A 15639-nucleotide genomic window follows, 5' to 3' on the forward strand; every position below is an offset into this window, starting at 1 on the left:
CCGGTTAATTAAACGCTCAAGTGACGCTGGTTACTTTCACTTTCATAATTCGATCAACAAAACGAGGAAGCTAGTTCTTTAAAAAGATTTTATCAGTTCATATAAAATGACGGATAATCAAGATGCCCCAATAACATTTGCAGATATTGGAATAACCAAAACACCACAGCTTGCCGATACTCGTTTAGGCAAGGTATAACTATGCTTTAAAACAAAGGAAAATGCTATCATATGTTGATCACAATGATTCTTCCTACTTCTGTTCAAAGCATGGTATTTTCTATTTTGATAAAAAAAAAGAACATGTGTACTAAGAAAAATAACACCATATTTTGATAGAAACGGTACATAGTTATTTTTCATGTTGTGTCGTTATCAAAAATATCATAATTCTATAGATTATAAAGAAAAGAATTATTAGTTTATAAAGCAAGGATTAGTACAATATGCACAGAGGGTGGTAAAAGGAGGGGGGGGGGGGGCTTGAACATGTGAAACATGACATCATTTCATGTTGAATGTGAAATAGATTTTCATCATAAACGTTGCACAAAAAATAAAGACTTGGATGTGAACCTTTTGTGAAAGGGTCTGCACTGTCCTCTTGTATATATAAACTATCTGTTTTACTTAATATTCAGGGCTAATTCTGTATTTAGTAGACACATTCATGATATATTTGTTTTACGGAATTCAAAAAAGTTTATAAAGATCATCTTAACTTTTGAAATGCAAATTAAGGAACAAAATCATAGTATCATAGGCCTTTCTGCCTTATCAAAAATCAAAACTCAATTTTTTTTTTTTTTTGCTGATTGCCGCCTTATGGTTGAAATTTATTTGAAAAAATACTGAGCACGCAAAATAAGCATTTGAAAATCACGATGCATGTTAAATTAGATAAGCAGAACACTTGGAACCAGGCACCTGTCTTGCATCATGACTGTCAAATAAAGAGTGAATTAAAACACTTTGAACCTCAAATAAAAAAACAGCTTTAATGTTGCACAAAAATAATCTTTTACCATGTGCACCCCATTCATATAAGAAAGGCAGAATATAACAAACTATAAAAAAAAACAACCTTAAAACTCATTAGTCGAAATAAGGATGTGTATAGTAAGAACTTAATATACACATCCATGGTGGAAAACATTCAACTGACAATTCATGTATAAAAACTATATATAACTAAAAATAACAAAAGCATAAAAAACAGAATACAAAACACACAACCAATTTAAAACTGGCCAACATGAACTCTTCTCTAGACAATCTCAGTTGTTGATGTCGTTCTGTGTCATTGTATCTCATTCTATGTAGGTAAAGGAAGATGTGGTGGTACCAATGACACAACTCTCCATCCAAATAACAGTTTATAAAAGTTAACAATTATAGGTCAAGGTATGGCCTTCAACACTGAGCCTTGGCTCAAACCAAACAACAAGCTATAAAGTACCACAAAATCACAAGTGTAAAACCATTCAAACAGGACATTTGTAATAATATTTTATTAAAAGTTGAACTAATGTTTCGTAACAATGCAACTTTCGGAAGGTAACGGTCTAAGAAAGGCACTAAATCTTTGAATATGATTTAATTGGTACAAACATTGATTATTGACATAATGCCTGCATGGTCCACGAAATTAGCACTGAACGGTTAGGTCCTATTAAAATATTGTCAATTCTTGTTTATTTTGTAATACATTCAGGCGCGAAGGAAGGGGGGTGTGGGAGGTTCAGGATGTTGGAACCCCCCTTTTTTTTGGACGATCAATGCATTTGAATGGGGACATGAAGTTGATAAAAATCAGATATATCCAAGAAAAAATGAAAAGAAACAAATTCACTGTGTTTCATGTTCAAATGAAAGTTTACATTTTTGTTGAACATGTTTTAAATTAAGACAAACATGACAAAAGTCTGTCAAAGATTTTTTTAAGGTAACCAAAATTTGAACAATAAAACTTACACCTTTCTGTTCATATTTTCAGAGACGAGTATTCAAGGATATCAACAAGCAAGAGATAGGATTTTCTTCTGTGGCATGTGTATCTTTAGTGGCAGCATTAGTGTTGGCTATTGTCAAAATAGTGGAACTTGGAAAAGATCAAAATACTAAAGATCCAGATTTTACATTTGCTTTGATTGTCATTATAAATACAAGTAAGGGAGCTACCATTTGATTTTTATAGGGGGCTAGGATGAACAATTTTACCCTGCATTTTATTTAGCTGTAATCTCTCTCCTGCCTTTTTATTTTTCACTCTGTTAGGTTGTGCCTTTTTTTTTTAGTTTATCCTGACTTTTTTTTACCTAAATTGTCGTCCTGACTTTTTTTTTTGCAAGTGTCTCATCCTGACTTTTTTTTTACTCAAAACTCCTGTCCTGCCTGTTTTTTTTCAAATTTCATCCTAGCCCCCCATAAAAATCAAATAGTAGCTTCCTAAGTAGGTATAGGAAGATGTGTTGTGAGTGCCAATGAGACAACTCTCCACCAAATAACAATTTATAAAAGTAAACCATGATAGGTCAATGTACAGCCTTCAACAAGCTTAAGAGCCCCAAAATTATTAGTGTAAAACCAATCAAACAGGAAAACCAACAGTCTAATTTATATTAAAAAACAAGAAACATGTATAAATTACATAAACAAACGACAACTAACTGTACATCAGATTCCTGACTTAGGGCAGGTGCAAACAATTGCAGCAGTATTAAATGTTTTAATGGTACCAAACCTTCGCCCTTTTTCTGAAACAATGATATTTCATCACAACATAGAAAAACACACAACTAAATATCAATTTAAAGGCTTATTAATCAACAAAAAACGTGAATAAACACACTATGAAAGAAGTACCTGTATATTTCATTAAATGAATTTGCATGCAAAAAAAGGGGAGGGGATTTACTGGGGAGAGGGATAACTTAAGCATGTTAAGGAGCTATTGACTATAAGTCATAGTCAACAACTTGGCAACAGCAGACAGCAGTCCTCAATACATCAATTTTATATTTTCTTATATATAAAAAGAAGATGCGGTATGATTGCCATTTGGTATTTTTTATTGATATTCCAAGTGGCAATTGTACATGTTGTATGTAGTTGATATAGAATGTCAAAACATTTTTCATTTCTACATTTTTGTACAAATTTTAAAAAGGTCATGTCAATGTATCTTTGTTTCTCAAAAAATAGATTAATAAGTTTCTAAACAATTTGATTTCAGTATTTTGTTTGTACTATGTGTTGAATGGTATCCTTGCTGAGAGACCATATGAGATTCTAGTTTTTGTCTTAGCCAACATAATAGTATGGATATATGTCATTGCTAATTATGCTATTAGTCCAGGAGATATCAAATTGGTAAGAAATTGTTTTACCAAATTGTTTAACACTAACATGTATTTTATTTAAATGGTTTAACAGCAAAAAAAATTTCTTAATACTAAATCTATTAATGTTGGTGTGTGCTGGTTGCTAGCTTAGTATGGGATATTAAATTGGTAAGGAATTTTTAACACTAAGACCTCTTTAGTTTAAATGTTTAAGCAAAAACAAATACTTCTTTATACTAAATTTGTTGGATGTGTACTAACTGCTATTTTATTTATTAGTCTATGAGATATTAAACTGATAAGAAATTGTTTAACATTAAGAAATCTTTATTTTAAATGTTTAACCAAAAACAAATACTTATTTATAATTAATTTGTTGGATGTGTACTAATTGCTATTTTATTAATTTAATTATTCTATGAGATATCAAATTGGTAAGGAATTGTTAAACATTGAGACTCAATTCTTTTATTTGAATTTTTAACAACAACAAAAAAATACTTCTTTATACTAAATCTGTTGGATGCGTACTGATTGATAGCTTAGCATTGGATATCAAATTGGTAGGAACTTGTTTTATATTTAATATATATATAGTCTACTAAGGGGTACATCTTTTACTTATACATGTTATAAGTTGAATTTGGTCTTTTAACTAGCTTTGAGATCAGTAATACTGTCATGACTGTGTGTCCTTTGATTTTTGTTTTGTGCTCAGGACTAATTTGAGACAAACACATTTCAATTTTTACAATTCGGTGCATGGTTTATCTTCAACTGTAATTTTTGTTAGTTTATGGGTGTAGTACAGCAACACAACAACAAACACTATTAAAGTATGCATTTATGCATGCAATTGAATATATCATTGGTATTTTACCTTCACTGTATTTGTGTCGTTGTCAGTTTATTTGAGAAAAAAAAATTTAACTTTCTTACAGTTTTTGAATATTCTGATACATTTCAGAACTTAAAAAGAAACTTACATGTTTTCACTAAGTTTGAAATATTATAATTTGTATATCTTTCAGATAAGGCTTGTACTAGCCTGTATTTTAAGTCCAGTTTTGATAGTACTTGGAGTGCTGATTGCTAAGCTGTACAATGATTCAGGAAAACTTATTTTTAGAACAGTTGGAGCAAACACTGAACAGCAAGCAATGTGTAAAACAATGTTTGCATTTTTTGGACTCTTGAAATTTGACCTACAGTTAGGGGTAGGTATAACTCAGTTATTTCTACAGAAATATATGATTTATATTCTTAATGTTTTAATTTTTGGCATTAGAATGCTTTTCCCAACTGAACATATTTTTAATTCTTATACCCTCAATGTGTGATAGCAGATTTTTTTTTTATAATCAGATGCATGTTCAGTTTACATACACTGTGACCTTCAATTAGTTAAGAAATTCCATAGTTTATGAGGAGTTTGGTATAAATAGGTCTTGTATTTTGTGTATTGCTGTTGCATTTCATTTAAGAAAAGGATTTTTATTGACAAATGTATGTAATGAATTTAATATAATAAATTTCCATTGCTCTTTATATCTAGTCAACATGGTAACTGAGTACTCTAGACTTTTTAACTGACACTCATTCTAAGATTAAAGAATACCAACAACCATGTGTGTAGTCCAATCAACATTAACATACAAGGGATAAGTTAAATTGGTGATACCCAGATATAAAACTAAATATCATGTTATAAAGGATGTCATTGACAACAAATATCATGTTATAAAGGATGTTATTGACAACAAATATCATGTTATAAAGGATGTCATTGACAACAAATATCATGTTATAAAGGATGTTATTGACAACAAATATCATGTTATAAAGGATGTTATTGACAACAAATATCATGTTATAAAGGATGTTATTGACAACAAATATCATGTTATAAAGGATGTTATTGGCAACAAATATCATGTTAAAAAGGATGTTATTGACAACTTAATGCATTCACTTGCCAATCTAATTGAAAATTAGTTCTCTGCACTTGCTCTTGTTGTTTGTATGCCATACTCCACACGACACATATAAACAATAAGGAGCAAGGGTGGAGAAATAATTTTAATAAGATTGCTGAATTGCAAAAGTAAATTTATTTATTTGAGATAAAAAAAATCATTTTTTATCTTGTTTACAGTTAAGTATGGTGGTGTTGATCCTTACAAATGGAACAAAGACTGATACCCAAGACATTGTCATATTATCAGTGGGACCAGTTTATACTGTTATTTGTTTTTTACTTGGATACCTCAGTGTAAGTTCATTCATCTATCAATCAATAGTCCATTTATATAATTAAGATTATTTTTGAGATTTGAATTCACCACTTAAGTGTTTAATTGACAGGCTAGTGATTCAGTTGTTGGACTATATAATTCAGCCATGGAGGCCCCTAAGACTGATTCAGTGATTTTGCCTGCTACATATTATTTACTCTTTTAAAAGTCATAAGAAACCTCAAATTAAAAAAAAATATGCATATGTTTTTTATAACTAAATGGATAGTTTTTATTATACAATGTATGTACATATACTTTTTTCTGGGGAAAATTCTTTAATTTGTTCACATTTATAAGAAGTTCACTTATTCTTAATTGCTTGCTTCCAGGAAGCAATTCGCCGGCATATTTTCCGTATGCATAGTGACCTGAGCTTAACCCTTCTCGTAAAAATCCGGTGAACGCAATACGCATGGATCTGTCATTGAAATAAACAAATATCTGATTATACATGTTAAACATGTGCTCAATACCCATGCTTTTTGTGATTTGTTTACTATAAGGTGAAAATCGTTAAACTCGGCTTCAAAACACGGCATTTAATGAGCAGCCATATTTCTTAAATAATTACAAACAGAGAGAAAAAAAATTGAGGATTATATGATACATTTGCGAAAATAATGATAAAATCGTGCACAGAGGACTAAGTTTATGATATATACATGCATTGGTTTAAGAATTGGATAAATATTATTTTTCACCAATCACTCGTTTCATATGACTTTAAGCTAAGTCAATGTATAATCTTACAGATTGCTGGAACATTTATCCTATTGAAATATAACTTATATAAATAAGTATTTTTGTCTTGTAAGATTTGGTATGAAATTAGTCCCATTTGTGTAATCTATTTATAATATCTTAATTCTTACAGTTTTTTTTATAGATATTGATTGATATATGATTCTGTTTCACAGTAATTCATGCTTTTGAAAGAAAAAACAAAAACGTTTTTTTTTACAATTTTCAGGTGCGATGGGAAAACAGAAAACTGGCTATAGCTTTTGGGATTTCCTTGTTAACGCAGCCAGGCTATATTTTATACAAAATTATTCAGGTATTATAACTTTTTTGTTGATTGCTAAAAGTTGTTATTTTTATGAATTAATTGGATACAGTTTGATGTACAATAATTCTACAATCCAACTAACATGACAAACCAATTGGCATTCTTCTATTACAACTTTATTTTGGTTCAAGAATTGGCAGTGTTTTCCCTAGAGGGTTTATGCATGGTGGTACCCCCATGCATTAATTTAGGCCCCCATCCTTCAAATCTTGAAATTCTTTATTACTCTATAAAAGTCCCCATCCTTCAAAATTCATGCCATCTTGAAATTCTTTATTACTCTATACAAGTCCACATCCTTCAAAATTCGTTGCCACCATCCGTTCCGCCATTCCCACCATCCTTCAAAACATTTCTAGGGAAAACACTGAATGGGCAAATGTTTTTTCAGAAGGATTTATACCTATAAAATGCATTCAAATAAGCAAAATTTTTAAAAATAATAACACATTGCTCTTGAAAGTAATGGAAGTAAACAATTTACACAAATACATGTGATGTTATGCTATTGTTTCAGAAAAAGGGAGAAGGTTTGGTACCATTAAAATGATTAATCCTGCTGCAAATGTTTGCACCTGTCCTAAGTCAGGAATCGGATGTACAGTTATTGTCATTTGTTTTTGTAATTTATACGTGTTTCTTGCTTTTCGTTTTTTATATAGATTAGACCGTTGGTTTTCCCGTTTGAATGGTTTTATACACTAGTTATTTTGGGGCCCTTTATAGCTTTTTGTAAATCTGTGTGAGCCAAGGCTCCATGTTGAAGGTTGTACATTGACCTATAATGGTTTACTTTTATAAATTGTTATTTGGATTCAGAGTTGTCCCATTGGCACTCATACAGGGGTCGAATTTAAGCTTTTTTGTGTACTGGCCAGCCGGACCAGTCGACTGAAAACTCTACTGGTCCAGCTCCAAATCTACTGGTCCAGCAAAAATGACATTAATTTGACAAACACTAATATAAATGACAGATGTTTAATTTTATTTTGATGCTTTCGTTTACATAAGTTAGACAGTAACAAAGGAATAGTCTTTATTCTGATTTTGATTTTAAAAGGCTTTGGTAATCTCAAGGACAGAAAAAATATCAACATTGTCTTCCACCTCATCGCAATCCTCACGACGACCATAGGGTGCCTGACTTGGTCGTCTGGAGCGCTGTCCAGAAATATTCCACATTTCAGTCCAATCTAAAATTTGACGATCCAGTTACGAAAAATACATTTCCTATCTAGGTCTGTCACTGCAAATTTTACACATATATTTTGAACAGTTCATTAAATTCCGATCTACTATATAATGCAACCATTCACGATCTTTTTCCCTTGATTTTTGGTATTTGCGTTTTCTTTTTCACTTTCGTATACTTTATTTCGATCTTCCTTTTGATTTTTCAGTTATCTTAATTTTTTTATCCGGCGGTTTAACTCCTTCCAAAAATTTCCATATTTTATATTGTTGTGAAGGACGCTCAAACGATATATTAATTAACTTGATAAATTGTAATACCTCCTAGTACCGTGTAATTGATTTCGCTGGTAAATTGTTTTGTAAAAAAACGGAGATTGCGATGCAATCAGTGATTTTTATCGACAAATTTCTACTGGTCCGGCGGACCACCAGCTGACAAAATCTTCTGGTCTGACACAAATTTTACTAGTCCCGGACTACCGAACTAGCGCTTATTTCGACCCCTGCACTCATACCACATCTTCCTATATCTATATAAGGTATGTTAGACTTTGTATACATTTCATGAGAATTAATTATATCAATTGAGAAAAAAAATTGCTTTTTCATGGTTATTTGATTCTCAGTAATGTCAAACTTTGCCTATAAGTTTATACATGACTCTTAATCATCATTGTTCCAGTGATACATACCTGTCTACGCCATTATTTGTGGGGGATTTCCCCCATGGAGGCTCCCAAATTGAAATTTTAAATGAGCAACTTTGTCCACAATTTTAAACAAAACAATTAATTTTACAATGACATGAGGCTTATAAAAGTATGAAGAAGCCAAAAAACAACATTAAAATGTATTTTAAGGCCCCCTTGAAGGTTTTTAGGACTATGATATCCATCTTGCACTCAAACCCCTTATGGACATTTTGAAAAGTTGACAGGTATACTGATAACCAACTAATCACATTTCCCCCAAAATTGCCAGTACTGTGGTCTGGATGGGATGCGGAGGGTGGAATCGGGAATAGTCCTTTATTTCTGTATTTTTTTTTTTTTTATTTCTTTTAAAAATGTTTTTGTCAATTTTTCTAGAGGGCTTCAGGGGAGATTAGTCTATTGAAACTAACTGAGTTTACCCTCTTTAATAAAGAATTTGTTATTATTATTATTATTATTATTATTATTATTTTTATTCCTGCATAAACCCTATCCACACCCTCCAATATTGGTACTTAATATTTGCTTTGAAAGAAAACCCATCAAATTTTACATGGTCATTCCCTGTCCTACAAGAAACATTTAGAACTCAAAGTTTTCTGCCTTAAATTTTGAAATGATTTGTTTTCCTTTCAGACTGGTGAGAATATAAATGACGGGAACTTGGCCTTGGCAGCTACCACATTTACATGTGCTGCACTTGCACTCATTATTCGTATTGCTGTTGCAATATTTGCAGTAAGAACATATATGAATTTTGGATATGGTTTATCAGAAAAAGGTAAAACTTATTGTAGTTTTTGTTTACCATCTATTTGAATACTGTAGTTACTGCCAGGACATTTATGTTGACTGCTGTACCCCTATTTTTTTTACACTTGAACCTATTATGTCTGTTTATTTTGTTTACACACGGTTCTCAATTATTATAATGGAATTTGATAATTAAATTAATTGATGCGACTTATATACAAGCATTACAAGTGAGAGGTTTATCTAGCTATTAAACCAGGTTTAATGCTTGTACCAAGTTAGGAATATGATGGTTGTTATCTATTCATTTGATGTGTTTGAGCTTTTGATTTTGCTATTTCACAGATCACAGACTTTCTGTTTTGAATTTTCCTCAGAGTTCAGTATTTTTGTGAATTTACTTTTTATGATGTCCTTAGTCTCTGATGGATATATAGCAAGAATCATACAACATGTCTTTAGTTTTAAAATGTTAGAATAAGAAATGAGGTATGATTTCCAATTAGAATACTTTATGTTAGCAACTATTAGTTGCAATGCCAGCCTTGGCAAAACACATTCTTCTTGAAATATTCCTTAATTTTGTATTATCAAATAGTTGATTAGATATTGCCATCTTCAGCCAATGTTTTTAAGTAACAATGCAAGAATTGGTAATTTGATTGGTGGTTTACAATGAATCTGGGATTATGAACACACACAGGGATAATGATATGTAAGGTTATATTTGCAGTGGAAAATTGGTAAAAATTCATTGTTCAATTCCATGTTTTTATTCTGTCTTTTAATAAAAATTATGTCATAAATCTATGATCTTTATCCATGAAAACTAACCAATATTTAAAACTGTACATTTCAGTGTTTCCAATGTCAAAACATAGATGTGTTACCGATGGATCAAAAGACATTCAGGATTCTCCTACAAGACATTCTGAAGAAGGATTGAAACAGGATGACAGCTAACTCTGCAAAGCTACTCTGTAATATTTTCTGTTTGAATAATGTAAATTCACAAATTGATCTGTGGTTTTATCATTGCGAATCACTGATCACTGGTAAGAATACAACATCTAGTTAACACAAATGAAAAATATTTGTGTCAGATGAAAAATCACTGATCAAATTATAAATGCAAGTTTTTATTTTTGAAAATCTGACAATATAGAATTTTTCGCCTTGATAAAAAACATAACAATAATTTCTGAATTTACAATACTGTGGATTCATTTATTTGTAGATAATAATTTTCGTGAGCTCAGGAAAAATTGTTAATTCGGGGATATTTGAATTTGTGATTTAGCTGATATTTGTAAACAAGCATGTAGAAAATTTGTACTTCTTTGAACATCTGAATTTGTGTTTAACTTCCTCTCACAAAAACCACAAAAAATGGTATCCCACAGAGTTCAATTTTTTTTTATTATGAAATGATACTAAATACTTTTATATTTTTTTAATTATATAATTTAAAATATTATTATTTCTTGTTATTATGTTATTTATTACTATAATAATACTACTACAGCAAGATGTTGGATATGAAATTTATGACTTTTGAGATGAGAATTTACCTCTGCAAGCATTTAAAAAGAATGCAGAGTATTACCCATATCATACCATGTTAGAAACCACAAATTAAAATGCAATTTACCAAAGAATTCAGGGTGATCAAAAGACAGAAGAATCCATGAATTGTGTGCTTCCATAGTGGTATAGAAATTAATTTATATAATGTTTTCTAACTTTAACTTAGGGAATATTATAATATTGCATTATATTAATAGAATTGATATGTATTCATAGTTTTGTTTTTCATTAAGGGACCAATACACCTTATCGCTAATCCTGGCTGACTCGGCTGCTTGAACTTTTGACGTCACAACAACAATCACTTTTCCATTGTTTTATCAAATATTTTGTTTAATGACGTCAACATTTTACGGGAACCTGTGTGCCATCCAGCAATGGCAGACAAATAGCGATAAGGTGTATTATTATGATTATTATAATTATTTTTTTATTCAGCCCTTCTCTATACATTTATTTATGAAACTACTAATCCTGGTGTACATAATCATGTTTTTAACATGCAATTTAAAATAATTATGGTATATATCATCCTAAAGTTCCAAACATATTTTTAACACATAAAAAAGTGAATTTAAGTGGAATTGAAATCCATTTTTTTAGTATTATTTATTGAAATCCAGGATTAGAATATCCAGAAATCCTAATGAATTTTCTTGCAAGCAAAGAGAAGTTTTAGTGGAACTTAAGGTCAAGTTATGGTTAATAAGTTATGAGTGTGCATTCATCTTTGGCATTTTCAACTTGACCTAGTACTTCTCCTAAAATGGCCTCATATATTTTAAAAGTATTTCAAAAGTTAGATTCAACAACTTAGATGTTTTTCTCTAGAATAACTGTGATACTTGTAATATGTATCAGGGTATACATTTATTTGGGTTATATTTTTTTAAAAGTGCCTTGAAATCATTTAGTATTTGTCTATTTGATAAAATCTGCTGTAACTTTTTTTATTTTACTTAATGTATTTTGACTAATTTGGTTTCTCAAACAAAAATATAAATACTACGTTTTTTAAATTCATGTTTAAATATTTAAGAAATGTGACATAATTTTGTCATTAATGAAAAATACTTAGATCTGCCTTTATTTGCCTGATGAATTACTCAATAATGTTTTTTAAAACATACAAATCACCAAAATGTTTTAAGAACTGAAGATTAGAATAATGCTCAAGATTTTAAAGGTAGCTTAACTTTAGGTATTCCTGATGAATGTTGTCTTGAAAGGTTATTCCAATTCAGAGATTAACAGGGCATGGATTAAGAAATCATAATGGCCTTATTATAATTCACATGGCATTTTTATTTTAGCATCAATACTCTGTTTTATTTTTGAATTTAAGTTCAGATTATTTAAACAGTTTTTTACCAGTTAGTTACCATGGCATTGTCATACATTACATAATAGGACATTAAAAAGCTATAGATATGTTGCCAAACATAGATTAATATATGTAATAGTTCTTTTTTAAAGATTGTAGATTTGTCAATTTTAGACTGTTGTTTCAATTTAGAATTATGAATTTTAACATATTTGTAGGTTAAAATTTCTTCTAAATTTTGATGTTTTCTACTGTTTGTACATTCTGGTTTCTTGTGTGCACTTGTAAAGGACCATTTATATATATATCAATTTTATGAATAATTAGAAAATAGCTATGACATTCCAATCAAGTTTTGATGGGCAGCAATATTTAAACCAAATTTATATGTAGTAAAACAAATGTCTTATTCAAAGATGTTTTATTGTTTCAATTGTGATATATGATAATCAAAATATTTTTTTTACAGTAGAGCTTTGATTTGTTGTAATTAAACAATAAGTATGACCCTATATGATGTAGAACGGGAATTGCCACATAAAAATAACTTTGAGTGACCCCAATGAATGTTCAAGAAATGGAAGTTCTACTGTATTGTATTGTTATAATTTTGTTAACTATATTATTTGTTTGTATATAGAAATCCTGTTTGCTATAGCTTATGATTATAAAGCTGTCAGTATTATTTAATATATTTATTATAATTATAAAGAAAATAGTCAGTGTTATTTACAATCCCTTTTTATTTTCTGAAAAGTACCTTTTTGCATACTTTTAAAAGTAATTCTTAAACATTGATAAGTAATATATTTTACAGCAAAATGCCTTCAGTGTGTAGGTGAAGAAAATATCTTTGTTAGATTGCTTGCTAGATGAACCATGAACCATGAAGTTATAAAGTTAAGAATACTTCCCTCCTCTAAAAGTAGAGTTGTATGACAAACTACCAGTGTGTCTCTTTTTAGTACTAAATAATCCTAAAGGGAGATAATAAATCTAACGTAATAATGAGTCCTCGGTTTAGCTAGCAAGCAAGCTAACCAAAGATACAACCTTAACCTACACCTTAAAGGAAATTTGCTGTAAAAATAAACTGTAGAAAATTTCTGAGATTCATTAGGAACATTGTCAAACATATTTTAATTGCAAATATAATTTTTTAAAGTTTGTCAAGAATGTGATAACACGCCCTCGTGGGGCATTTATCTGTGCTGCCACCATGTAATTAATTTACTGGATTCTTATTTAGTTTGCGCCATCACAGTATTAACATTTGAGGTCAAGTTGTCAAAAGTTGTTGTTGATATAATCAGTCAAAATTGTAGTAAAAAGCGTTGTTGAATTTGTAAAACTCTTTCGATTAATGCCAAAGGGATAATGGCCTCAACCCTTTCCTTCATTGCAGAGATTTAGATGTAATGGTGCACCTGTTTAATACTATACCAGCCTGTCTGTTAGTGTGTTTACTTTTGTCTCCCTGAACTTTATATGTGCCCTCTGTCCTTGTGTCATGAATATTTATTTGGGCAGACAATTTCACCACAAATATATTCAATATGATACTTTCCCACTCCCCAGAGTTGATTTTTAAATATATAATACAGTGTGCAAGCTTCAAGTTTTAAATTTGAAAATTTTACTGTCTCAAATGGAGAAATGTTGAATCAGACTTGATACTTTGGTGGACTATACATATCTTTATATGAAATATGCAAATTTGATGCTGTGATTCCTTGTGCCATATTTTGGGTGATTCCAATTATCCTGTTATACATGTACTATTGTATTTTATACATGTATTGTATTTTATACATTTTGTGTGCACTGTATTTGTAAGATGTTCTCGATCATTTATACACCTTATCCCTATTATCAGCTGACCAGTGAGAATCTGTGCTGCTTGAACTATTGACGTTATACAACAATCACTTTTCAATTGTGGCGTCAAATCTTTTGTATTATGACGTAGACATTTTATGTGAACCGGTGTGATGTCCAGTAATGGCGGACAAATAGTGATATGGTCTATTTGTACCATCTTTTAAGTTAATACTAATTTTGAGCACCCACCTTTATCATTCTTCACGTTTTGCAATACATACATGATAGTTTTCTATTATACTGATCTTCATGTAGGCTGCACATTTTGATCTATTGATGCTTTATAGTAGAGAAAGCATATTATATTGGCTTAGTTGACCAAGTTTGAGCTAAAACCAAGTAAAATGACTTGTTGTCTGTAATTTGTTTCATTTTATTTAAGATTATTTTCATGACACAGGCTCAGCTTCATTAATTACCATTTGAACATTTTAAAATGTTTAAGCATTTCTTATTTAGCGTTTCTATTTTTTCAAATGTATACAATCGGCAACAAAGTTATTTCATAACAGTTTGAATTTTTGAAATATTTCAATTAGTACTGAAAAGAGTTGATTATGAAATGCAGATTAAGATTATTAATTTAGATACATTATTTTGATTTTGGATATTCTTAACTGTTTATGCAAAAACTTCTACAGTATTTTAAACCAAGATTAGGATACATTTGAATAATATGATAAGATATTGAAGAATCATGCCTTAAGTTTATTGGTGTTAGGGACTCATTTCTGTGTGAAATACAATTATAATGTATTTTTTAATTGGTGAATGGGTAATTTCAGTGTGAAATATTCAGAGTACATACATGTCAAAAATATAAACTGGTTTTAACTGGGTTTGTGCAATTTATTATATGATGTAGTTAAGTTTTATATATTTATATTTTATCTGTGTTATAAAGGATTTTAAGGGTGGTAGAAATTTTAATTAATTATAATTAATGGTATTTTAAATGAAATCATACAAATCTTTTCAAGGCATATGTATTTTAATACAAAGAAATTAATTCCTTTGCTATATACTTTTTTTGAGAGACTGTTCTTATGATCATATACAAGTGAAGACTCAAGGAGTAGGATTTACCAACAATTGTTTATCTTCAACTATTTTTCTGTAATAAGTAATTGTGTTTAAAATTTAACTAGTCGATTGAAGAAAGCCTGATTTTACGACCAAATGAGTATGTTCTTGTCCCATGTTAAGAATTCATGTTTGTTGCTAAAATTTTCTTTGCATGTTTTGATAAGTTTTTTAAAAATGTGGTTTAGACATCATCACTTTGTTTAATCAAACTCTATATACATTAAACAATTTAGAGGTTCACTTATTGCAAAGATTCTTGCATATTTATTGATGACAGTCATATGTTGACTTCTTATTTGAAATAGTTGCACCCATTTTTTATAAACATGACACTAGAGGGAGATAACTCAGTAAAAATCAGGTGAATGTTTTCAAAAATCTCAATTATCAA

General features: G+C 30.0%; 1 protein-coding gene across 1 annotated transcript; it reads left to right on the forward strand.

Annotated features, from left to right (window-relative positions):
* The first annotated feature begins 12 nt into the window (after positions 1-12).
* Positions 13-10333, forward strand: LOC134692502 (uncharacterized). Its single transcript, XM_063552959.1, has 8 exons — positions 13-193; positions 1997-2168; positions 3236-3372; positions 4376-4561; positions 5500-5616; positions 6612-6698; positions 9254-9398; positions 10230-10333. Exons 1-8 carry the CDS (start codon positions 107-109, stop codon positions 10331-10333), a joined length of 1035 nt encoding a protein of 344 aa, XP_063409029.1. The 5' UTR covers positions 13-106.
* Positions 10334-15639: the final 5306 nt, after the last annotated feature.

Source organism: Mytilus trossulus, chromosome 12 (assembly GCF_036588685.1).
Source record: "Mytilus trossulus isolate FHL-02 chromosome 12, PNRI_Mtr1.1.1.hap1, whole genome shotgun sequence".
In the NCBI taxonomy this organism is placed as follows: Eukaryota; Metazoa; Mollusca; class Bivalvia; order Mytilida; family Mytilidae; genus Mytilus; species Mytilus trossulus.